This window comes from Melanerpes formicivorus, unplaced genomic scaffold, assembly GCF_026170545.1.
Source record: "Melanerpes formicivorus ecotype bairdi unplaced genomic scaffold, bMelFor1.0.p_v2 SCAF_112, whole genome shotgun sequence".
In the NCBI taxonomy this organism is placed as follows: domain Eukaryota; kingdom Metazoa; phylum Chordata; class Aves; order Piciformes; family Picidae; genus Melanerpes; species Melanerpes formicivorus.
Genome location: NW_027142464.1, coordinates 20,159 through 43,794, shown reverse-complemented (window position 1 = coordinate 43,794; position 23,636 = coordinate 20,159). Strand labels below are relative to the sequence as shown.

Genomic DNA, 23,636 nt, shown 5'->3' with positions numbered 1-23,636 from the left:
AGAGAAGGCAACCAGCGCCGGGAGGGCTTCAATGACCAGTTTGCCCAGCACGACCGTCTGCCGCAGCTGCTCCCCGGTGGCACTGCTTAGTATGGAAATGAGATGGATCAGCGCTAAATGCTCCTCTCTCTGCTTTGAGGCCCAGCCCTGTTTGCAGGGGGATTACTCTCTCGGGCTCTGCAGACGCCTGCTCCCTCTCTTCCACCACTGCTGGCTGCACAGGCAGCTATGGGCTCTGCACTTGGACAGCAGGAGAGGTGGATGGATAACCTTTATTAGAATAAACCTTTATTAGAATAAACCAAACCAGGTTGGAAGAGACCTTCAAGATCATCGTGTCCAACCCATCAACCAATCCAACCCACCCAAACAGCTAACCCATGGCACCAAGCACCCCAGCAAGTCTCCTCCTGAACACCTCCAATGACGGCGACTCCACCACCTCCCTGGGCAGCCCATTCCAATGGGAAATCACTCTCTCTGTATAGAACTTCTTCCTAACATCCAACCTCAACCTCCCCTGGCGCAGCCTGAGACTGTGTCCTCTTGTTCTGGTACTGGGTGCCTGGGAGAAGAGACCATCATCCGCCTGTCTACAACCTCCCTTCAGGTAGTTGGAGAGAGTGATAAGGTCACCCCTGAGTCTCCTCTTCTTCAGGCTGAGCAACCCCAGCTCCCTCAGCCTCTCCTCACAGGGCTGTGTTACAAACCCCTCACCAACTTTGTTGCTCTTCTCTGGACTCGTTCCAGCAAGTCAACCTCCTTCCTAAACTGAGGGGCCCAGAACTGGACACAGGACTCGAGGTGTGGCCTAAGCAGTGCAGTGTACAGGGGCAGAATGACCTCCCTGCTCCTGCTGGCCACACTGTTCTTGATACAGGATGTCCTACCTGCACCCAGTCCCCTGATTCCAGTCATAGTATCATTACAGGATCACAGAATGCCAGGTTGGAAGGGGCCCCAGGGATCATCTGGTCCAAGGTTTGTGAGTCACAGCATAGTTTAGGCTGGATGTTAGGAAGAAGTTCTTCCCAGCAAGAGAGATTGGCCATGGGAATGTGCTGCCCAGGGAGGTGGTGGAGTCACCATCCCTGGAGGTATTCAGTATTCAGTATCACTAAGGTTGGAAGAGACCTCAAAGATCATCGAGTCCAGCCTGTCACCACAGACCTCATGACTAGAGTAGGTGTTTAGGAAGAGCCTGGATGAGGCACTTGGTGCCATGGTTTAGTTGATCAGATGGTGTTGGGTGAGAGGTTGGACTTGGTGATCTCAAAGGTCTTTTCCAACCTGGTTAATTCTATTCTATTCTATTCTATTCTATTCTATTCTATTCTATTCTATTCTATTCTATTCTATTCTATTCTATTCTATTCTATTCTATTCTATTCTATTCTATTCCATTCCATTCCATTCCATTCCATTCCATTCCATTCCTGAAATGAGCTGGCCCAGCAGCCTGGCAAGCTGAGTCTTCAGACTGTCCAATGTAGGGGGCTCCACCACTTCCCTTGGGAGATGATGTTGCAGCCAGGTGGGGGTTGGACTCTTCTCCCAGGCAAGCAGCAGCAGAACAAGAGGACACAGTCTCAAGCTGTGCCAGGGGAGGTTTAGCTGGAGGTGAGGAGAAAGTTGCTGGCCAGAGAGAGTTGTTGGCCACTGGAATGTGCTGCCCAGGGAGGTGGTGGAGTCCCTATCCTTGGAGGTGTTCAAGAGGGAATTGGATGTGGCACTTGGAGCCAGGGTTGAGTTGTCATGAGGTGTTGGGTGACAGGTTGGACTTGATCTTTGAGGTCTTTTCCAACCTGGTCTGGTCCATTCCATTCCATTCCATTCCATTCCATTCCATTCCATTCCACTCTATTCCATCCTATCCTATCCTATCCTATCCTATCCTATCCTATCCTATCCTATCCTATCCTATCCTATCCTATCCTATCCTATCCTATCCTATCCTATTCCATTCCATTCCATTCCATTCCATTCCATTCCATTCCATTCCATTCCATTCCACTCTATTCCATCCTGTCCTATCCTATCCTATCCTATCCTATCCTATCCTATCCTATCCTATCCTATCCTATCCTATCCTATTCCATTCCATTCCATTCCATTCCATTCCATTCCATTCCATTCCATTCCATTCCATTCCATTCCATGTGCTAAATGCTTGAGCAACACCTTGAGGCACTGAGGGAAATGGCACTGGGGGACAGTTTCTGCTGACAAATGGTTGGACCTGGGGGTGGTGGAGCTGCTTGCTTTCTCTCTGAGTCAGGGCTGAGTACCCAGCACGGCTGGGAGGAGCTGTGGTGGTCTCAAAACACTTAGATCCTTGCTCACACCCTACCTCCAGCACTGCTTTCAGTGGCTCTGGGGTGCTTCTAATCACCTTTGTAAGAGTCCAGCCCTCAAAAAACACCTCCCCAGCAATCCTCCCAAGCATTCAAACTCCATCATCCACGATGTAAAATAATTACCCAGGCTAATTAAGTGTTATGAGAGCAGAGTGTCTTTGTAATGAATTTTCAGCTGGTTGCTATTCACCATCACTGACTGTCCCCTTGGGTCTTTGCTGCTGTTCTGGAGAAGAATGAATGGCAGGCATCAAGCCTGGGGTCTGCCATTGGCATTTGGTGCATCTGCTCAGCGTCGTCGCTTCAGACAGAGCCATGCACAGCTTCTGTGGAGCATGGGCACTCAGGGGGCATTTCCTGGGGTGGGATGGCTTTGGGGCCTATCTTGTCCTCCTGGTATGACCTGCAGGGTGGTTGGACTCTGTTAGGGGCCAGGGTAGGAGTTGTTCTGTTACCAAGGGCAGCAGCAAGTGGTGGATTCCCTGCTGTGGGCTGGGCTTTGCTGGGGAGGAGAGCAGAGACACACAATGATGCCTTGTTGGCACAGCCTGCCTAGCAAAGGCTTCTAGTTTGGCTACATCTGAGCACAGAAGCTGGCAATGATTTTCCTGCTTCCAGTCCAAAGCACAGTGTAACTGTGGTAGCTGCTGCTCATGCTGAGATGTGCCAGGACACTGCTTCCTACCAGAAGCACTGAATCACAGCCTGCTAGGGGATGGGAGGCACTCCAGGATCTCCAAGGCCTCTTCCAACCTGGTCTATTCTATTCTATTCTATTCTATTCTATTCTATTCTATTCTATTCTATTCTATTCTATTCTATTCTATTCTATTCTATTCTATTCTATTCTATTCCATTCCATTCCATTCCATTCCATTCCATTCCATTCCATTCCATTCCATTCTTCTATCCCATTCCATTCCATTCTTCTATCCCATTCCATTCCATTCCATTCCATTCCATTCCATTCCATTCCATTCCATTCCATTCCATTCTTCTCTCCCATTCCATTCCATTATTCCATTCCATTCCATTCCATTCCATTCCATTCCATTCTTCTCTCCCATTCCATTCCATTATTCTATTCCATTCCATTCCATTCCATTCTTCTGTCCCATTCCATTCCATTCCATTCCATTCCATTCCATTCCATTCCATTCCATTCCATTCCATTATTCTATCCCATTCCATTCCATTCCATTCCATTCCACACAATGCCCCCTGCTAAAGCAGGTTTGCTGATGGTCACACAGGAATGAACCCAGGTGGGTTTGGAAAGTCTCCACAGAAGGAGAATCCCCAACCTCTCTGGGCAGCCTGCTCCAGTCCTTCAGCACCCTCACAGTGAAAATGCTTTTGCTCATGTTCAAGTGAGACCTCCTGAGTTCCAGTTTGTGCCCATTGCCCTTTTCCTCTGTCACTGGGCACCTCTGACAAGTCAAAAGTGGGAGGAGTAGGACAAGGGTTGCTTTTGGATAGCTTTGGAAGGTTACTCAGCATTGGTTAGGCTACACCTTGAGTCCTGTGTCCAGTTCTGGGCTCCTCAGTTTAAGAAGGACATTGAGAGACTTGAAGGTGTCCAGAGAAGGGCAACAAGGCTGGGGAGGGGTCTGGAGCACAGCCCTGTGAGGAGAGGCTGCAGGAGCTGGGGTTGCTTAGCCTGGAGAAGAGGAGGCTGAGGGGAGACCAACCCTGCAGTGAGGTTGCAGCCAGGTGGGGGTTGGTCTCTTCTCCCAGGGAAGAGGACACAGTCTCAAGCTGTGCCAGGGGAGGTTTAGGCTGGAGGTGAGGAGAAAGTTCTTCCCAGCAAGAGAGATTGGCCACTGGGATGTGCTGCCCAGGGAGGTGGTGGAGTCCCCATCCCTGGAGGTGTTTAGGAGGAGCCTGGATGAGGCCCTTGGTGCCATGGTTTAGTTGATCAGATGGTGCTGGGGGAGAGGTTGGACTTGGTTATCTCAAAGGTCTTTTCCAACCTGGTTAATTCTATTCTATTCTATTCTATTCTATTCTATTCTATTCTATTCTATTCTATTCTATTCTATTCTATTCTATTCTATTCTATTCTATTCCTATTCCATTCCTATTCTATTCCTATCCTATCCTATTCCATTCCTATTCCATTCCTATTCTATTCCTATCCTATCCTATTCCATTCCTATTCTATTCCTATCCTATTCTATTCCTATCCTATTCTATTCCTATTCTATTCCTACCCTATTCTATTCCTATCCTATTCCATTCCTATTCCATTCCTATCCTATTCCATTCCTATTCCATTCCTATTCTATTCCTATCCTATCCTATTCCATTCCTATTCTATTCCTATCCTATTCTATTCCTATCCTATTCTATTCCTATTCCATTCCTATCCTATTCCATTCCTATTCTATTCCTACCCTATTCTATTCCTATCCTATTCCATTCCTATTCCATTCCTATCCTATTCCATTCCTATTCTATTCCTACCCTATTCTATTCCTATCCTATTCCATTCCTATTCTATTCCTACCCTATTCTATTCCTATCCTATTCCATTCCTATTCTATTCCTATCCTATTCTATTCCTATCCTATTCTATTCCTATCCTATTCCATTCCTATTCTATTCCTATCCTATTCCATTCCATGCTATTCCATGGGGAAGATTTGCCTTTGCTCGAATTAGGCAGGGCTGTGCTTAGGCTTTGACTCAGAAAGGATTGTAAACATCTTGTAACTGGAGGAGAGAAATTGGGCAGAGTTTGGTTGGCTGTGTTAAAACAGTGTTTTGTGGTGTTAGCCTATTGTATGCCTTAATTACATCCCTGCCAGGAGTAAATAACCAATTAAGATGTGACACCTGTGCCTTCTGAGAGACTAGATAATCTTGCTGTATAACATAATAAATGTCTTCACCTGCTTGCATCTTGTCCTGGAAGCTGGGCTCAGTGTGAACTGAACATCTCTAGGACATCATGACCCCAGCCTCTTGCCCTCCACCTTTTAGCTCTTGCTGAGCAGTGCTCAGATCCCCTCTGGGGCTTCCCTTCTCCAGGCTCAACAGCCCCAGGGCTCTCAGCCTTTCCTCCTCAAAGTGATGCTCCAGGCTGTAGCCTCCACTGAACTGTCTCCAGCAGCTCCCTGTCTCTCTTGGAAAGCCCAGAGCTAGACCCAGGACTCCAGCAGTGGCCTCATTAGGGCAGAGTAGAGGGGCAGGACAATCTCCCCTGGCTCCTTGACCTCTAAACTAAGCTTCATAGTATCATACTATCAGTCAGGGTTGGAAGGGACCACAAGGATCATCCAGTTCCAACCCCCCTGCCATGGGCAGGGACACCCCACACTAGATCAGGCTGCCCACAGCCTCATCCAGCCTGGGCTTCAACCTCCCCTGGCACAACTGGAGACAATTTCCTCTTGTTCTGTCATCTAATCCTAGGGAGAAGAGAGCAACCCTGACCTCACTCCAACCTCCTTTCAGGCAGTTGTAGAGAGCAGTGAGGTCTCCTCTCAGCCTCCTCTGCTCCAGACTAAACTACCCCAAGTCCTTGCTGCAGCAGGAAACCTTTCCTTCCTGGGAAGGAATCAGCTGTGCTCCCTCCTCTCTCCTGAGCTCACCCAGGGCACTGAGGATAAGAAGTGATTGTGACAACTGTTTAACAGCTCAGAGGGGTGAATGGTGCAGCCAGGACCAGCTGGGGCTGTTAGCATGTTGGGTGCAACCCCCTTGGGCTGATCTGAGCTCGACTGCTCTGAGCAGCAAAACAACCCCAGGAGCCCTCCCAGCCCCCTCCTCTGAGTGCTTCCTGCTGGGCTGCTTGGAGAAGCCTCATCTGTGCCTTAAGGAGAGACTTTCCCATCTGCTCAGATCCCACCCCCCTGCCTTCCCCGGGGAGGTGCCACGATGGGAAGAGATGCTGCAGCTGCAGGGGGATGCTCTGCCCTGCTGGGTGAAGTGACCTTGTCCCTCTGCCGTGAGCTTTGTGGCAAGGCTGAGGCGAGAAGCAGCTGCGCCCAGACCCCGGGGAGCTGAAGCCATCAGGAAAACAAATCCCTGCTCTGAGGCAATCTGCAGACTTGGAGCCATTGGAACAAGAGCTCATCCACCCAGGACAAGTGATGCTGAGCCTCTCTGCAAAGAGAGTCTGGGAATGTCATAGAGTCACAGAATTGTCAGCCCTCAGCCTCTCCTCCCAGGGCTGTGCTCCAGACCCCTCCCCAGCTTTCTTGCCCTCCTCTGGACACCTTCCAGCAGCTCAACATCTTTCCTAAATAAATTGTCAGGGTTGGAAGGGAGCTCAAGGCTCAGCCAGCCCCAACCCCCCTGCCATGGGCAGGGACACCTCACACTACAGCAGGTTGCTCACAGCCACCTCCAGCCTGGCTGCAAACACCTCCAGGCAGGAGGCTTCCACCACCTCCCTGGGCAGCCTCTGCCAGGCTCTCACCACCCTCCTGGGCAACAACTTCTTCCTCACATCCAATCTCAATCTCCCCACTTCTAGTTTTGCTCCATTCCCCCAATCCTATCCCTCCCTGACACCCTCAAAAGTCCCTCCCCAGCTTTCTTGTAGCCCCCTGCAGATCCTGGAAGGTCTCCTGGGAGCCTTCTCCTCTCCGGCCTGCACAACCCCAGCTCTCTCAGTCTGGCCTCACAGCAGAGCAGCTCCAGCCCTCTGCTCCTCCTCCTGGCCCTGCTCTGGACACCTTCCAGCCCCTCCAGATCCTTCCTGGCACAGAGGCTCCAGAGCTGGCCCCAGAGCTGCAGCTGTGGTCTCAGCAGAGTGGAGCAGAGGGGCAGAATCCCCTCCCTGGCCCTGCTGGCCACACTTCTCTTGCTGCAGCCCAGGCTCTGCTTGGCTCTCTGGGCTGCAAGTGCTCCCTGCTGGCTCCTGCTGAACTTCTCCTCCCCCAGCCCCCCCAAGGCCTTTTCTCCAGGGCTGCTCTCAAGCCAGTTGCATTTCTTGGCTTCCAAAGGTTCTGGGGGTGCAGTGGCCTCACTTTTCTAATGCAGCATGTTGACCTCAAGTCTTGCCTGGTTTGTTTCCTGCCTGGAGCAGGGATCCAAAGGCTTCAAAGAGGATTAGGGAGCACCTCTCTTAAGAGGAAAGACTGAGAGAACTTGGGCTTTTTAGCCTGGAGAAGAGCAGCCTGAGGGGGGATCTGGTCAATGCTGATCAATACTTCAAGGCTGGATGTCAGGAGGGTGGGACCAGGATTTTTCTAGTGGTGCCCCCAGACAGGACTAGGAGTAACAGACACCAGCCTGAAGACAGAGAGTTCCATCTACACATGAGGAGGAACTTCTTTAATTCAAGGGTGGTGGAGCACTGGAGCAGGCTGCTCAGAGAGGTGGTGGAGTCTCCACCTCTGGAGGTATTCAAAGCCTGCCTGGATGTGTTGCTGTGTGACCTGCTCTGGGTGACCCTGCTCTGTCAGGGGGCTTGGGTTGGATGACCTCCAGAGGGCCCTTCCAACCCCTCCCATTCTGTGGTACTGAGTGGTGCTGAGGAAAGCAGCCTTGTGGATGGGGTGTGCAAAGCTGCTCACCTGTGCCAGCACTGGCCAGAGCCAGAGGCTCACCAGGGAGTGGTTTTTGATGCACACCAGCAGTGCCAGCTGGGATCATCACAGCTGTGCAGGAGACTGAGTGCCAAGGGACACAGCCCTGTGCTGGGGAGAGTGTGCTTAGAGGAAGATGGGTAAATAACTGCTGATGGGAAGGGAAGGGAAGGGAAGGGAAGGGAAGGGAAGGGAAGGGAAGGGAAGGGAAGGGAAGGGAAGGGAAGGGAAGGGAAGGGAAGGGAAGGGAAGGGAAGGGAAGGGAAGGGAAGAGAATTAACCAGGTTGGAAAAGATCTTAGACATCATCAAGTCCAAGCTATCACCCAACACCATCTGATCAACTAAACCATGGCACCAAGTGCCTCATCCAGGCATAAACCCCTCCAGGGGCTGGGGACTCCACCACCTCCCTGGGCAGCACATCCCAGTGGCCAATCTCTCTTGCTGGGAAGAATTTCTTCCTCACCTCCAGCCTAAACCTCCCCTGGCACAGCTTGAGACTGTGTCCTCTTGTTCTGGTGCTGCTTGCCTGGGGAGAAGAGACCAACCCCCACCTGGCTCCAACCTCCCTGCAGGGAGTTGCAGAGAGCAAGAAGGTCTCCCCCTGAGCCTCCTCTTCTCCAGGCTAAACAACCCCAGCTCCCTCAGCCTCTCCTCCCAGGGCTGTGCTCCAGACCCCTCCCCCAGCTTTCTTGCCCTTCTCTGGACACCTTCCAGCAGCTCAACCTCTTTCCTAAGCTGAGGAGCCCAGAACTGGACACAGGACTCCAGGTGTGGCCTCAGCAGTGCTGAGCACAGGGCACAAGGACTTCCCTGCTCCTGCTGGCCACACTCTTCCTGCTGCAGGCCAGGAGGAGGGAGCTCTGTGGGGCTCAGCTGCTCTGCTTCCAGGGATGAGGTTTTGCTGGCAATTCCTGCACCCCATGAGCCTGGGGAGCATCATCCTGGGTCTGTCTCCACCACACTGCTGTCAGCAGAGACCTTTTCCAGCCTCGGGGAGCTCTTGGCACCCTGCTGGTATCACTGCCCAGCCATGAATCCTCATTAAACCTCCGTGAGATTAAGGAAGGAAGGGCTGGTGACTCGAGGGAGGAGGAGAGCCCACGCTGGGCTGCTTTTTCAGAGGAGGGATGCTGAGGTGCGAGGCAGGGCTCCTCTGTGCATGCCAGCCATGCCCTGCAGAGCTGGAGGACCGCTGGGCTGCTGTTAGCAGCATGTGCCATTTCCCCAGGGCTCTGTAGATGTTAACAAATTAAGTCTCACAGCCTCACTGCAGTTCTCATTAGTGTCATCCTAACAACTCCCCACGCTAAATAGCCTCCAAACAAAGGCTCCAGCTTCGCAAATAGCCCTCCCTAGGAATCGCTGCCTGACTCAGGCAGGGCTTAAATGCACCCCAAGGATGAGGGCTGGCTCTGAGCTCCACTTAACCAGCAGACAATTAGCTACAGCTCTTCTTCTTCTTCTAAGCTCCCACCCCGGGCTGCAAAACAGCTCTCACATGAGCCATCCCCCCCTCAAATGAATGGCTTGCTCTGGGGGTGACAGCTTGGATGTGTGGAGGAGCTGGAGACTGTGCAAGCCTGAAGCCTGCCGTGTTGTGCTCCCCCATCCCAGGGTGATGGGCATCGAGGTGCACTAAGTCCTGCTTAGGGTCACACTACTAAATCCCTGCACTAATAAATCCCTGAACAAAGCCCAATCCTTGCAGAGAGCAGCTCCCACTGCTCGAGGGTGAGAGTGGTTGCATGGCACAGCCACCAGCAAAGCCATGGCAGAGATTCTCCCCTGCCTCTGCCCCTTCCTCTGGGCTCAGGAGTCTCCAGAACTGGGTGGCAAAGGCCATGAGCTGGGCACAAGCAGGCTCTGGGATCTGCCTGCTGCCCTGGGCTATGCCACCAGCTGGTCCACACACCATGGGAGGGCTTGGCTGTCGCTTCTGTGGCTCAGAGCCCTCAGAGCTGGCCGTGTGGCACCAGGAGAGGTGAGTAAGAAGCAGACAAGTGCCATTTGTCACAGCCCAACCTGGCCAAGGACAGCCACCTTGCTGAGCAGAGGGATGACACCTTCAGGAAGCACAGCACATGAGTAATGATCAGGTTTCTCCTTTGCACCATGCCCTGGCCAGAAACACATCAGCACTTCCACTTTCAGAGGCAGCGTTGCTCTCCTTTGGCTCTCTGCCCCCACCCCCGTGGGCTGGGGATGCTCCAGGGATGCTCCCCGCAGGGCTGTGGTGGCCTGGGCTCAAGCCAGGCCCTGAATCAGCCTCTGCCAAGCTGGGAGTCTTGAAGAGGGAAGTTTTAATGCTGCTGTTAATGGGAGCTGGGTGGTGAGCAGCCATCCATTCGAGCCCAGCCTCCACCACACGTCTTTGTGGGTGCCATGGGCAGTGGCATTGAGTGCACCCTCAGCAAGTTTGCTGATGACACCAAGCTGTGTGGTGCAGCAGACACGCTGGAGGGAAGGGATCCATCCAGAGGGACCTGGACAGGCTGGAGAGGTGGGCACAAGCCAACCTCATGAAGTTCAATAAGAGCAAGGGCAGGGTCCTGCATCTGGGCCGAGGCAATCCCAGGCACAAATCCAGGCTGGGCAGGGACTGGCTGGAAAGCAGCCCTGAGGAGAGAGACTTGGGGGTGCTGGTGGACAAAAAGCTCAACAGGAGCTCTCAATGTGCACTTGCAGCCTGCAAAGCCAATCAGATCCTGGGCTGAATCAGAAGTGTGGCCAGCAGGTCGAGGGAGGTGATCCTCCCCCTCTACTCAGCCCTGGTGAGACCCCACCTGGAGTACTGTGTCCAGTTCTGGAGCCCCTATTCCAAGAGGGATGTGGAGGTGCTGGAGCGTGTCCAGAGAAGGGCCACAAGGATGATCAGAGGGCTGGAGCTGCTCTGCTGTGAGGACAGACTGAAGGAGTTGGGGCTGTTCAGTCTGCAGAAGAGAAGGCTCCCAGGTGACCTCATTGTGGCCTTCCAGGATCTGAAGGGGGCTACAGGAAGGCTGGGGAAGGACTTCTGAGGATCTCAGGTAGTGATAGGACTAGGGGGAATGGAATGAAGCTGGAGGTGGGGAGATTCAGGCTGGATGTGAGGAGGAAGTTCTTCCCCATGAGAGTGGTGAGACCCTGGAATGGGTTGTCCAGGGAGGTGGTTGAGGCCCTGTCCCTGGGGGTGTTTAAGCCCACGCTGGCTGAGGCTCTGGCCAGGCTGATCTAGTGTGGGGTGTCCCTGCCCATGGCAGGGGGGTTGGAACTGGATGATCCTTGTGGTCCCCTTCCAACTCTGAATGAAACTATGAAACTATGAAACCATCCATCACCCTGATGGAGAGAGCTGCTCCAGCAGCAGGGGCTGCGGCAAGCTGGGCAGTTGCTGGGAGCCTGCTCTGGTCTCCAGTCCCTTGTAGGGAAACAAACTGCAGCATCCCTGAGCTGGGAAGCACTTTCCTGCTTGTCCCTGTGAGCTCCTCTCCCTCAGCCACGGTTCCTCCCCCAAAAGCTGTCACTGGAGCAGAGCTGCCACCGCTGAGGTGACATCCAAGGCATGCCTTGATTACAGCTAAAAGCCACTTCTGGCACAAGCACAGCTTGGACCTGACCCAGCTGGATGCAAACTCATCTATGGGTGTTGTGTAGGAGGGAGCTCTCCATGACCCTGCTGGTCTCACCCAGCTCAGCTGAGCCAGTCCTGGCCATGGCCATGTCCCCAGAAGCTCCTCATGGCTGGTGGCATCCCAAAGTTCCCAGGGGCACAGCTCTAGGAGCCATGGGGGTGGGGTGGAGCAGGGCTGGGGCCTGAGCACATGGTGGCCACACTGCACTGCTGAGGTGGTTCCCCAAGGAAGTCACAATCTCCAGTTGTCACCCCTGGGCAGGGGGTTGGCAGATGGGGGTGGGCATAGGCAGGAGATTGAACACATCCAAGGGCTGGGTTCTGCACATTGGCCACAACAACCCCAGGCAGGGGTTCAGAGTGGCTGAGAGCAGCCAGGCAGAGAGGGACCTGGGGGAACTGGTTGATGGTAGGCTGAACATGAGCCTGCAGTGTGCCCAGGCAGCCAAGAGGGCCAATGGCATCCTGGCCTGCATCAGGAAGAGTGTGGCCAGCAGGAGCAGGGAAGTCCTTGTGCCCTGTGCTCAGCACTGCTGAGGCCACACCTTGAGTCCTGTGTCCAGTTCTGGGCTCCTCAGCTTAGGAAAGAGGTTGAGCTGCTGGAAGGTGTCCAGAGAAGGGCAAGAAAGCTGGGGAGGGGTCTGGAGCACAGCCCTGGGAGGAGAGGCTGAGGGAGCTGGGGTTGCTTAGCCTGGAGAAGAGGAGGCTCAGGGGAGACCTTCTTGCTCTCTGCAACTCCCTGCAGGGAGGTTGGAGCCAGGTGGGGGTTGGTCTCTTCTGCCAGGCAAGCAGCAGCAGAACAAGAGGACACAGTCTCAGGCTGTTCCAGGGGAGGTTTAGGCTGGATGTTAGGAAGAAATTCTACACAGAGAGAGAGATTGACCACTGGGATGTGCTGCATGGGGAGGTGGTGAAGTCCCCACCCCTGGAGGTGTTCAGGACTTGATAGGCTGCTTGGTGCTGTGGTGTAGTTGATTAGGTGGTGTTGGATGATAGGTTGGACTTGATGATCTTGAAGGGCTCTTCCAACCTGGTTTACTCTACTCTATAGGGGACAGAGGTCCTGGTGTCCCTGAGCAACATGGCAGAGAACAAGCACTGTGGGAGCAGGGGCTGGCTTGATGTCTCTTTGTCCACTTTCCCCTCAAGCCCATTCCAACAGACCTTCCTTTTTCTCTACACCTACCTGCCCCAAGCCTGCAAAGAGGCTGCCAGAGCAGCCAGCAAGGGGCTGCAGTGCAGGCCCAGCACATCCCTCAGCACATCCCATCTCCCACCAGAAAAGAGCCAGGCAGCTGCAGAGCAGCACAGAGACCACCCCTTACACCCTCTTGTAGCCACTGCTGCCCTGGGGTCCCCTGGGTATGGTGAGGGTGGGCTGGGCACAGAGGTCACTCACCTGTGTGGTTGGTGGCAGCTGGCAGGCTCTCACAGTACTGCTCTTGGATGGAGGCTGCAACCTGCCAGTCCCAAAGGAGAAGCACCTGCATGGGGAGAGAGCAGAGCACAGGCAGGGTCAGGATGTGCAAGGTGCAGCTTCCCTAGCCCCCAGCCCCTCCTTGGACGTGGCAGCAGGTGGATCAGATCTGAGCTTGGCCATGCCTTGGTGGATGCCCCCCTCCAGGGCTGCACCAGGGACTTGCAGGTCCTTGCAGGACCTGCAGCCTGCTTGCAGGACCTGCAGCCTGCTTGCAGGATGGGTTCCCAGCCCAGAGGAGCTTGGCTGGTGCAGCCTGGGGCTGTGGGGCTGATGCTTTCTGCTCTTTCATGGAATCAGAATGGTTTGGGTTAGAAGAGACCCTGTCAAGCCCAGCCTTCATCCTAACACCACCAATGCCACTAAGCCACGTCCCCAGGTGCCATGGCCACAGGTTCCTTGAGCACCTCCGGGGCTGGGGACTCCACTGCCTCCCTGGGCAGCCTGTTCCCACCCCTGACCACTCTTGCAGTGAAGAAATTGTTCCTAATCTTCAACCTGACCTTCCCCTGGCACAATTTCAAGCCATTTCCTCTCATTCTATCACTTGTTCCATGGGAAGAAATCCCAACCCCCACCTGCTTCCAACCTCCTTTCAGGGAGTCATAGACAGCAATGAGGTCTCCCCTCAGCCTCCTCTTCTCCAGTCTCTTCCCCGCCTACCCATCCCCTCCTGCCCCAAACACTGCCCCTTCAGCAAACCACCCTCCAGCCCTGCACAGCCCCTGCCATGAGCTGGGGCTTCTGCTGGTTAGCAATTTAATCACCCCTTGGAGTTTCAGCATCTTTGCATCCTGAGAGCAGGGAGGGGGAAGCAGGAGCAGCCTGGCACCGCGCTCAGGCTTTCAATCCCTTATTAACATCACAGCCTCCTAAGCTGTCAGGGCAAGATGCAAACACACAGCCCTGAGGAGGTCACTGCCCCAGCCAGCCAGCTCTGGGCTGAAGGCCTTGATTCAGGGGAAAGGCTTGTCTGCAAACACTGACACCCCCACTGAGCACTGCCCAGGAGCTGTCTGCTGATCTCTTGGTGGATGTGGGGCAGGCTGTGGATGGAGTCTGCCTGGACTCCAGCAAGGCCTTTGACACCATCCCCCACAGCAAACTCCTGGCCAAGTGTCAGCCCCTGGCTGGGACAGCAGCAACTCTGAGCTGAGTGAGGAACTGGCTGCAGGCTGAGCCCAGAGAGTGGTGGTGAATGGTGCCACAGCCAGCTGGCAGCCAGGCACCAGTGGTGTGCCCCAGGGATCAGTGCTGGGCCCCAGCCTGTTCAATATCTTTATTGATGATCTGGATGAGGGGATGGAGTCCATCATCAGTGAATTTGCAGATGGCACCAAGCTGGGGGCAGGAGTTGATCTGTTAGAGGGCAGAAGGGCTCTGCAGAGGGACCTTGCCAGGCTGAACAGATGGGCAGAGGCCAACAGGCTGGCATTCAACAAGTCCAGGTGCTGGCTGCTGCACTTTGGCCACAACAACCCCAGGCAGTGCTACAGGCTGGGGTCAGAGTGGCTGAGAGCAGCCAGGCAGAGAGGGACCTGGGGGTGCTGATTGATAGTAGGCTGAACATGAGCCTGCAGTGTGCCCAGGTGGCCAAGAAGGCCAAGGGCATCCTGGCCTGCATCAGGAAGAGTGTGGCCAGCAGGAGCAGGGAAGTCCTTCTGCCCTGTGCTCAGCACTGCTGAGGCCACACCTGGAGTCCTGTGTCCAGTTCTGGGCTCTTCAGGTTAGGAAAGAGGTTGAGCTGCTGGAAGGTGTCCAGAGAAGGGCAAGAAAGGTGGGGAGGGGTCTGGAGCACAGCCCTGTGAGGAGAGGCTGAGGGAGCTGGGGTTGCTTAGCCTGGAGAAGAGGAGGCTCAGGGGAGACCTTCTTGCTCTCTGCAACTCCCTGCAGGGAGGTTGTAGCCAGGTGGGGGTTGGTCTTTTCTGCCAGGCAAGCAGCAGCAGAACAAGAGGACACAGTCTGAAGCTGTGCCAGGGAAGGTTCAGGCTGGATGTTAGGTAGAAGAGAGAGATTGTCCAGAAAGAGATTGGCCACTGGATTGTGCTCCCCAGGGAGGTGGTGGAGTCCCCATCCCTGGAGGTGTTCAAGAGGGGCTTGGATGTGGCACTTGGAGCCATGGTTTAGTTGTCAGGAGGTGTTGGGTGCCAGCTTGGACTTGATGATCTCTGAGATCCTTTCCAACCTGCTTGATTCTATGATCCTTGTGCCTTTGCAGCACTCTGGGGAATTTAACACTGAGTAAGGCAGCTGCAGATGGGGGATGGGTGAGGGGCAGGGCTGGTAGAGGTAGGGCTCCCCAGGGAGGCAGATGTGGGAAGAAGAGGAGCTGCTGTTGTATATAACAGAGAGTTCTACAGAGCAGCTGCCTGCTTTCTCCTCCAGCTCAGAGAGGGATGACACAGTGGCATGGGCTCAGGGGAGGGAGGTCAGATGGGTGAGGCTGAACTGCACTTCTCTCACCCCAAGCCTACCCACCAAGGACTGAGCAAAGCCCTTGGAGGGGTGCTCCCTGCTGACTGACCCAACAGCAGAGCCTTGCCCTGAGACAGGAGCACACACAGACCCCTTGGGAGCTCAAACCAGAGCCTGGAGGCAGGGAAGGCTGCAGCCTCCTCTACCTGCAGGCCGTGTGTCAGCTTCCCATGGTGGTGGGCTCAGATGGCATCCTGCACTGAGCCAATACAGTGAACAACAACCTTCACCTTCTCCACCAGCCAGGCAGGTGCCTAGTGCCTGACAACACCAAGCTGTGTGGTGTGGTTAGCGCTCTGGAGGGAAGGGATCCATCCAGAGGGATCTGGACAGGCTGAAGAGGTTGGCCCAAGCCAACAAAACCAAGGGCAAGGTCCTGCAACATGGGTTGGGGCAACTCTAAGCACAAATCCAGGCTGGGTGGAGAAGAACTTGGGAGTGCTGAGTGATGAGAAGCTCCACATGAGCCAGCAATGTGTGCCTCCAGCCCAGAAACCTCCATGTCCTGGGCTGCATCCAAAGCAGCATGGGCAGCAGTGCTGGGGAGGGGATTATCAAAGCCTGGAGCAGGCTGCCCAGGGAGGTGGTTGAATCCCCATCCCTGCAGGTGTTTAGAAGAGATGGTACTGAGGGACATGGTTTAGCACCAGGTACAGTTAGAGAGTGGTTGGACTTCATAGTCTTAAGCCAAAAGGATCCTATCCTATGACTCCTATCCCCCTTCCCAAGCACCATTTGCCTTCAGCACCTCTCTGGGTAGGGAGCAGACTCTCCTCCTCTTGCTCTTTAGGCATACCACAGGCACTGGCTGCTCTTGCTGCTCCCTTCCAGCACTCCCCTGAGCCTCCCCAAAGCATCAGCAGGATTTGTTCAGACACAGAGACGAGCTCAGCACCCGACTTGCTCTTTTCCAAACAACTATTTACTGCCTGGGGAAGCTGCTTTTGACAGCAAGAGCAATGTCAGGCAGACAGATAAACGGAGCTGAGAATAGCTCCCTTGTTATGGCTGCTCCAGATGGCACAGGGGAGCTGGCAGCAAAACCATGCCCCAAGTGTGGGTGCTGCATGGGGGTCCTCTTGTGCTGGTCCTGCAGGAGCCAGGCACCTCCTGGGTTTCTTTGCTGAAAGCTGAGACCACACAAACTCCAGGGCTGGGGTAGGGGAGGGTAGAGGGTTCAGCTCCCCCTGTGCTGCTGCCCACCAGACCTGGTGACTCTGGAACAGAAAGGGTCTCCCAAAAGGGGCCAGGAGGGTTTCCTACCTGCCCAGGCCCTCAAGTGTTAATTGGATCTGTCTCTCTAGTCCCAGCCTGCTCCAAGCTGGCAGTGCCCCTTCTCCTTCCAGACACAGGGAGAGGTCTTGGCACCGAGCAGCACCACAGACCAAGCTACAGCGAGAGGGGAGGGGATGGATGGATGGAGGGAGTGCAGTCTCTGGCTCTGTAAATGAGCTGAAAGAGCTACAGAAGGGAAATGGAAAGGGGGAAAGGGCTCCCCAAACCACAACAAGCTCTGGCAACTGTTTTATGAGGCTCTGGGTCTTGTCCCCCTGCCTCGTGGCCAATGCTGTTGGCAGCGGCAGAGCCTTTGTCCCACCGCCACCAGCCCCGGCTCGAGGAGCTCGGGAAGGGGGCAGCTGCAGGTGGATTTGCAGAAGCCCAAAGCATCCTGAGCTGGTACCCTGGCAGCAGTTGGGCTCTCCTCTGGTCTGCCCTTTGCAGGTTGCTCCAAGCCCTCTCCAGCCTTTGCAGAGAAAGGAGGTCAAAGCTCTGTCCTTGAAGAGCCTCTCCTGCCGGAGCCTCGCTGCCGTAAGATGCCACATGGTGCCCAGCAGGTCCCAGCCCGGCCAGCCTGCAGCCAACAGTGCCTCAACAGCCCTGAAACGTGCTCAGGCCAGGGAGGGGCTGTGTCCCTCTGCCCTCCTGGCCCTGCTTTGACACAGGCTATGGCAAGTCGTGCTCTGCAGTGAAGAGCACCTCGGTGACCTCTCTCTGGCTGCCAAAACCCTGGAGGGCTTCAGCTGAGCGTTCAGCTGCAGGGCTGAGAACAGCAATCTGCTTCTCTGGAGGCAGCCACTTGGCACACAGCTCCTGGGCAGCCTGGGGGACTTGCTCCCTCCCACGGGCTCCACGATTCTGCTGGGAGCAGCATGGCCTCTGTGGGTCCCCGCAACGGCAGCAGCTTCTCCCCCATCAGCCCTCATTACCTCAGCCCCTCTGCAGGCTCTGCTGATGTCTCTGTTTTACACACATGGTGGCATCGCAGCAGACACTGATGGTGCTGGGTTACCTTTGGACTTCTTGGAGCAGCAGGCTCCTTCCTACCACCCCAAAGTCTCCAGTAGTGGGATCAGCTGCCTCTCATCAGTCCTCACTGCATAGCTCAGACCCCCAAACCTGACTCTGCTCCAGTGCTTGCTGCATGCCTCACATGGCAAACACCAGCTGCAGTCTGTGTCCCACACCACACCAAGTCCAGGCTGTCCCAGAAGGGAAACTGAGGCAGCACTTGCCTGAGGCTTAGGCTGGGTGTTAGGAAGAAGTTCTTCACAGAGAGAGAGATTGGCCATGGGAATGTGCTGCCCAGGGAGGTGGTGGAGTCCCCATCCCTGGAGGTGTTTAGGAAGAGACTGGATGAGGTGCTTGGTGCCATGGTTTAGCTGATCAGATGGTGCTGGGTGAGAGGTTGGACTTGATGAGCTCAAAGGTCTTTTCCAACCTTGTTCATTCCATTCCATTCCATTCCATTCCATTCCATTCCATTCCATTCCATTCCATTCCATTCCATCCCATCCCATCCCATCCTATCCTATCCTATCCTATGGTAACCAGCTCTCAGGCTGCTCTTCTCCAGGCACAACACCCCCAGGGCTCTCAGCCTTTCCTCCTCACAGAGCTGCTCCAGCCCCCCCAGCATCTTTGTAGCCTCTGCTGGGCTCTCTGCAGCAGTTCCCTGTCTCTCTTGAACTGGGGAGTCCAGAACTGGCCACAGTACTCCAGATGCAGCCTCACTAAGGCAGAGCACAGGGGTAGGAGAACCTCCCCTGACCTGCTGTCCTGATGCAATGCCAGGTTTTTGATCAAGGCTCTCCCTGTCCCTGTGTGAGGGGCAGAGAGTGGCAGGTCCCCTGGACCAGGAGCTGCAGCCCAGATGCTATGTTCAGCTTGGAGAAGAGAAGGCTCCAGGGAGACATTAGAGATTGTGGCAGCTCTGTATGATGAGGAGGCTGAGGATCTGGCTGCTGGTCTGGCTGTGAGCAGCCAAATCACTCCTGGTGTCAGCCTCTGTGACCTGCCACTGACCCAGCAGCAGCATCCAATTAATAGCAATTAGGAATTAATGGCTCCCTGCAGTGCTTTCCCTCTCCAGAGCACTCCACAGATATTAATTAATACATTCACATCAGCTCCTGCTCTCTGCTACCCAGAGGCAGGCGTGGCCCCCACCCTTGATAGCCTCCTGCCTCAGACAAGATGGGAGCTGGGTGGCAGGCAGGGCTGGCAGCGCTGAGCAGTGAGCTCCATGGCTCCTGGCCTAATGAGCAATCTGAGCTCTGGGGCCTGGCTTTCCCAGTGCCAAGGGGGCTGTGGCTGGGGAGAGGAGAGATTGGCAGGAGGAAGCAGCACCAGCCATGGCTCTGCACAGAGCTGGAGAGCAGGGCTGATGGCTGCTGATGGCTAACCCCTGGAAGAGGGGTTCAGCCCTACAAGGAGAGGCTGAGGGAGCTGGGGTTGCTTAGCCTGCAGAAGAGGAGGCTCAGGGGAGACCTTCTTGCTCTCTGCAACTGCCTGCAGGGAGGTTGTAGCCAGCTGGGGGTTGGTCTCTTCTCCCAGGCACCCAGCACCAGAACAAGAGGACACAGTCTCAAGCTGTGCCAGGGAAAGTTTAGACTCCAGGTGAGGAGAAAGTTCTTCCCAGAGAGAGTTGTTAGCCATTGGGATGTGCTGCCCAGGGAGGTGGTGGAGTCCCCATCCCTGGAGGTGTTCAAGAGGGGATTGGATGTGGCACTTGGAGCCATGGTTTAGTCATGAGGTCTGTGGTGCCAGGTTGGACTTGATGGTCTTTGAGGTCTCTTCCAACCTGGGTGATTCTGTGCACATCAGCCACCCTGGGGCTGTCCTTGCTCTAGGGACCTTTCTAACCCATCAGTTCTGCTCCCTGGGCTTGCTGCCCACTGTGACACTTGGGGTGGAAAGTCACTCTGCTGTTCTCTGGTGAGACCTCAGCTGCAGCACTGTGTCCAGCTAGGAGACACCCAAACCAAGAAGCTGGGCACAGTAATCCAGGTGAGGTCTCACCAGAGCATAGCAGAGCACATGGAACACATGGGCTTGCTGGAGCAGGGCCAGAGGAGGCCACAAAGGCGATCAGAGGGCTGGAGCACTTCCTCTGTGGGGACAGGCTGAGAGAGCTGAGGATGTTTGGCACTTGAAGCCGTGGTTTAGTAGTCAGGAGGTGTTGGCTGACAGGTTGGACTTGATGATCCTTGAGGTCTCTTCCAGCCTCATTGATTCTATAATTCTATGTTCAGCCTGGAGAAGAGAAGGCTCCAGGGAGACCTCAGAGCAGCATCTCAATATCTGAAGGGGACCTAAAGGAAGGCTGAGGAGGGACTGTTCAGAAGGGGCTGTGGGGATAGGATGAGAGGCAATGGTTTGAAACTGGAGCTGGGGAGATTCAGGTTGGGCATCAGGAGGAAGCTCTGCACAGTGCAGGTGGTGGAACACAGGATGCTCAGGGGTGTGGGTGAGGCCCTGTCCCTGGAGACATTCAAGATCAGACTTGATGTGGTCCTGTGAACTAGCTGGAGGTGTCCCTGCTGGCTGCAGAGGGGTTGGACAGGATGACCTTTGAGGGTCCCTTCCAACCTGATGCATTCTGTGGATCTCCAAAGAAACCCCTGAGCCACAAGGGCAGGGGCCAGGCTGAGCGCGGTCTCTGCCCTGTACCTTCACCCAGGTTCCTCAGGGTGTTAGGCTGGGACAGAGCCTGCTTTTGGCTCTCAGCCTGCAGCAAGAGGTGCCAGACTTTGGGTGTTAAATACAATGAGCATTAGCAGAGCTGGATGCCAGCTTTGGATGGCAGAGGAACATCAGTGGAGGGGAGGGAGGGCACAGAGCAGCGCTGGGGGCTGGAGCTGGCAGTGAAAAGCCTGCCTGAAAGAGCTGTCCCCTCAGCTGTGCCTGGAGGTAGCCAGGGTATCTCCAGCCCCTCCTGCCATGCCCTCCCTGGCATAGAATCAGAGAATGGTAGTGGTTGGAAGTGTCCTCTGGAGATCACTGAGTCCAACTGCCCTGCCAAAGCAGGCGCACCTCAGGCAGGTCACACAGGAGCGCATCTGGACAGGGCTTGAAGTCTCCAGAGGAGACTCCACTGTCCCCCGTCTTCACTCCTCTGTTGGCAACCCCCTTGCCCTTGTCTCCCCTGTCTTCCAGGCACTGTCCTGTGCAGCTGGTGAGCTTCTTATCACCTCCAACCTTGAGGGCTTTCACTTGGATGTGCCCCATCCTCAGGTCAAGCCATGAATGAAACCCTGAGCGGCATCTGGCACACGAAGGACGCCCTCTGCAGCCCTCTGTGCTGAAGGTGACAGGACTCAGGCCCTGCCAGGGACCTGCTGTGCTGTCCCCTGAGCTCAAGGCTTCTCCCAGACCTCTGTTTTCCTGCCAAGCTCCCCCTTGCTCCCTCACTGCTTTCGTGCAAAGCCACATCAGAAGCCCTGCTGGCGTCAAGGCATCAAGGCACAGCGCAGGCAGCAGAACGATGCTCAAAGCAAGGACCACAGGGGGATTGTCTGTGGCTGACGGCACTCAGGGGGAAGAGCAGGCACTGAGGACGCCTTCATCTGGCATCAAACTCTGTGATTTAATGGATTTAGCTGTATCAGAGGGCCAGGCCCTGCGGTGTGCAGCCAAGAGGCTTTGGTGTGAGCGCTTCTGCTGCTGGGAGTCTCTCTGTGAGCACGCTGGGTGCAGATCCTAACAAAAGAATATCAATCAGGGCTAAATGAGTGCCCTGGAAAACCTGATTTATGAGCAATTAAAGGTTTCCCTTGGATTAAGCTCTGGTTTCACTTGCCTGCCATGAAGAATCCTGCCTTCCTTTATCTAGCAAAGGCAGCAGGGACTGGGGAGGGGGAGGGGGGCAGGTTAAAAATAAAAGGGGGGGGAAGAAGGACTAATGGCATTTGGATATTGGAAGCTAAAGGCACAACCAAGCTGGGGAAGGGCCCACTGTGTGGCTCAGAGGGTCTGGGGGCATGTGGATGTGCCAGAGCAAAGGTTGCTGAAGCAGAGCAGGAGTGATGGACACAGGCACAGGAGAGGGCTGGCTCTCTGAGGTGGTTGCATTCAGCTCTCCTGTGGCTTGTGCATGCAGGACCTGTGTGCATTCACAGCTGCTCCCAGCTGGGGGTTGGAGATCTGGTTGCTCCAGCTGCCTGCCCCAGATTCACATCTCAGCTGCCCCAAGCACACCCCTTCACCCATCACCTCTTTAGGGTCATACCCTGGGGCTGAGCACCCGCCACTGAGCCCAGCTGTAACTTTTGCCTCTGTTTATCAGCTGGGGAAAAGCTTGGCCACCCCAAAGATGCACCTGCCAGCCCCTTCCCAGGGTGAGCTGTGCAGGATTGCAGGGTGGAAGAGGAGTTATGATCTGCAAATGGCCCTTTGCTCTCTGCCCTCTGAATGGAGGTGATTCTCTCCCTCTGCTCCGCTCTGCTGAGACCACAGCTGGAGCTCTGGGGCCAGTTCTGGACCCTCTGTCCCAGGAAGGATCTGGAGGTGCTGGAAGGTGTCCAGAGAAGGGCCATGAGGATGAGCAGAGGGCTGGAGCTGCTCTGCTGTGAAGACAGACTGAGGGAGTTGGGGTTGTGCAGGCTGGAGAGGAGAAGGCTCCCAGGAGACCTCATTGTGGCCTTGCAGGATCTGCAGGGGGCTGCAGGAAAGCTGGGGAGGGACTTGTGAGGGTGTCAGGGAGGGATAGGACTGGGGGGGATGGAGCAAAACTAGAAGTGGGGACATTGAGATTGGCTGTGAGGAAGAAGTTGTTCCCCAGGAGGGTGGTGAGAGCCTGGCACAGGCTGCCCAGGGAGGTGGTGGAAGCCTCCTGCCTGGAGGTGTTTGCAGCCAGGCTGGAGGTGGCTGTGAGCAACCTGCTGTAGTGTGAGGTGTCCCTGGCCATGGCAGGGGGTTGGGACTGGCTGAGCCTTGAGGTCCCTTCCAACCCTGAGAGCTCTGTGATTCTGTGGCTGGTTCTGGTGGTGGGGGGGGGTGACTCACTGCTAAAGCAGGACGCTCTGCAGAGAAGGAGGGATCTCTATTAGCTCAAAATACAGTTAGGGAAGAGAAGGAAAAACAACAGATGGCCTCTGGGTGTGTTACACCGTCTTCAAAGAAGAGTGGCAGCTGTCAAGCACTGGACAACAGCTCCTGGGCTCTGCTTCTGGAGGGAACCCCCTGCCAAGAGACTGTCCTTTCCCCTTGAAGCCCAGTGCTGGCCTTCAAGACAAAAGATCTCACAGATGCAGCCTCTCTGAGCGCTGCAGGCTTCGACCCCAGCGTGCAACAAAGTTCTGGGCCAGCCCTGTGCAGGATTTCTGGTGGGCAGAGCTGTGTTCCAGGGCAGGGCTGAGCAGGGCTCTGCTCACTGACTGCTATATATTCATCCTATGGTGGCAGAGCAGCTATTCTGGGCACAGGCTGTGCCATTTCCATTCACTTCTCCACTGGAGATGTGAAACCAGGGGGATGATTTCATACACTCTGAATCAACTCCAGCTTTTAAGGAAGGGGGGAAAAAAAAAACCTCAAACCCACAACCAAGAGGGCTGGGAGAGACCCCCAGGGTCAGCATGTCCTGCTCCTGGCAGCTCTGTGGCTGTTACACAAGGATCTGAGCAGCAAAAAGGCTGAGGGATGGATCTGGGGCTTGCTGGAGGTGGTGAGGGGAAGCTACCCCAACCCCCAGCACCGACTGCTGGCTTGGGGTTCTGTTTTCATCAGATGCTTTTGCAAACAGGGTTTTTGTTTCCTCAGCCCCAGAAATGTCATCAGGTCCTGACAGAGCTGCTGCTGAACTGTTCCTCTCTTTCTTTCTTTCTTTTCCTTCCCTCTCACCACGTGTTTCATTCGTTTAAGTCACAGAATTGTTTCGCTTGGGAAAGATCA

At 55.0% G+C, this 23,636-nt stretch overlaps 1 protein-coding gene across 1 annotated transcript in view; it reads right to left on the bottom strand.

Moving 5' to 3' along the window:
* Nucleotides 1-23,636, bottom strand: part of CRHR1 (corticotropin releasing hormone receptor 1) — a 49,702-nt gene that overhangs the window by 23,774 nt on the left and 2,292 nt on the right. Inside the window, exon 2 of the mRNA XM_068167021.1 lies at nucleotides 12,912-12,996. Within this exon, the coding sequence (XP_068023122.1) occupies nucleotides 12,912-12,996 (85 nt within the window). The remainder of the gene's footprint in view (nucleotides 1-12,911; nucleotides 12,997-23,636) is intronic.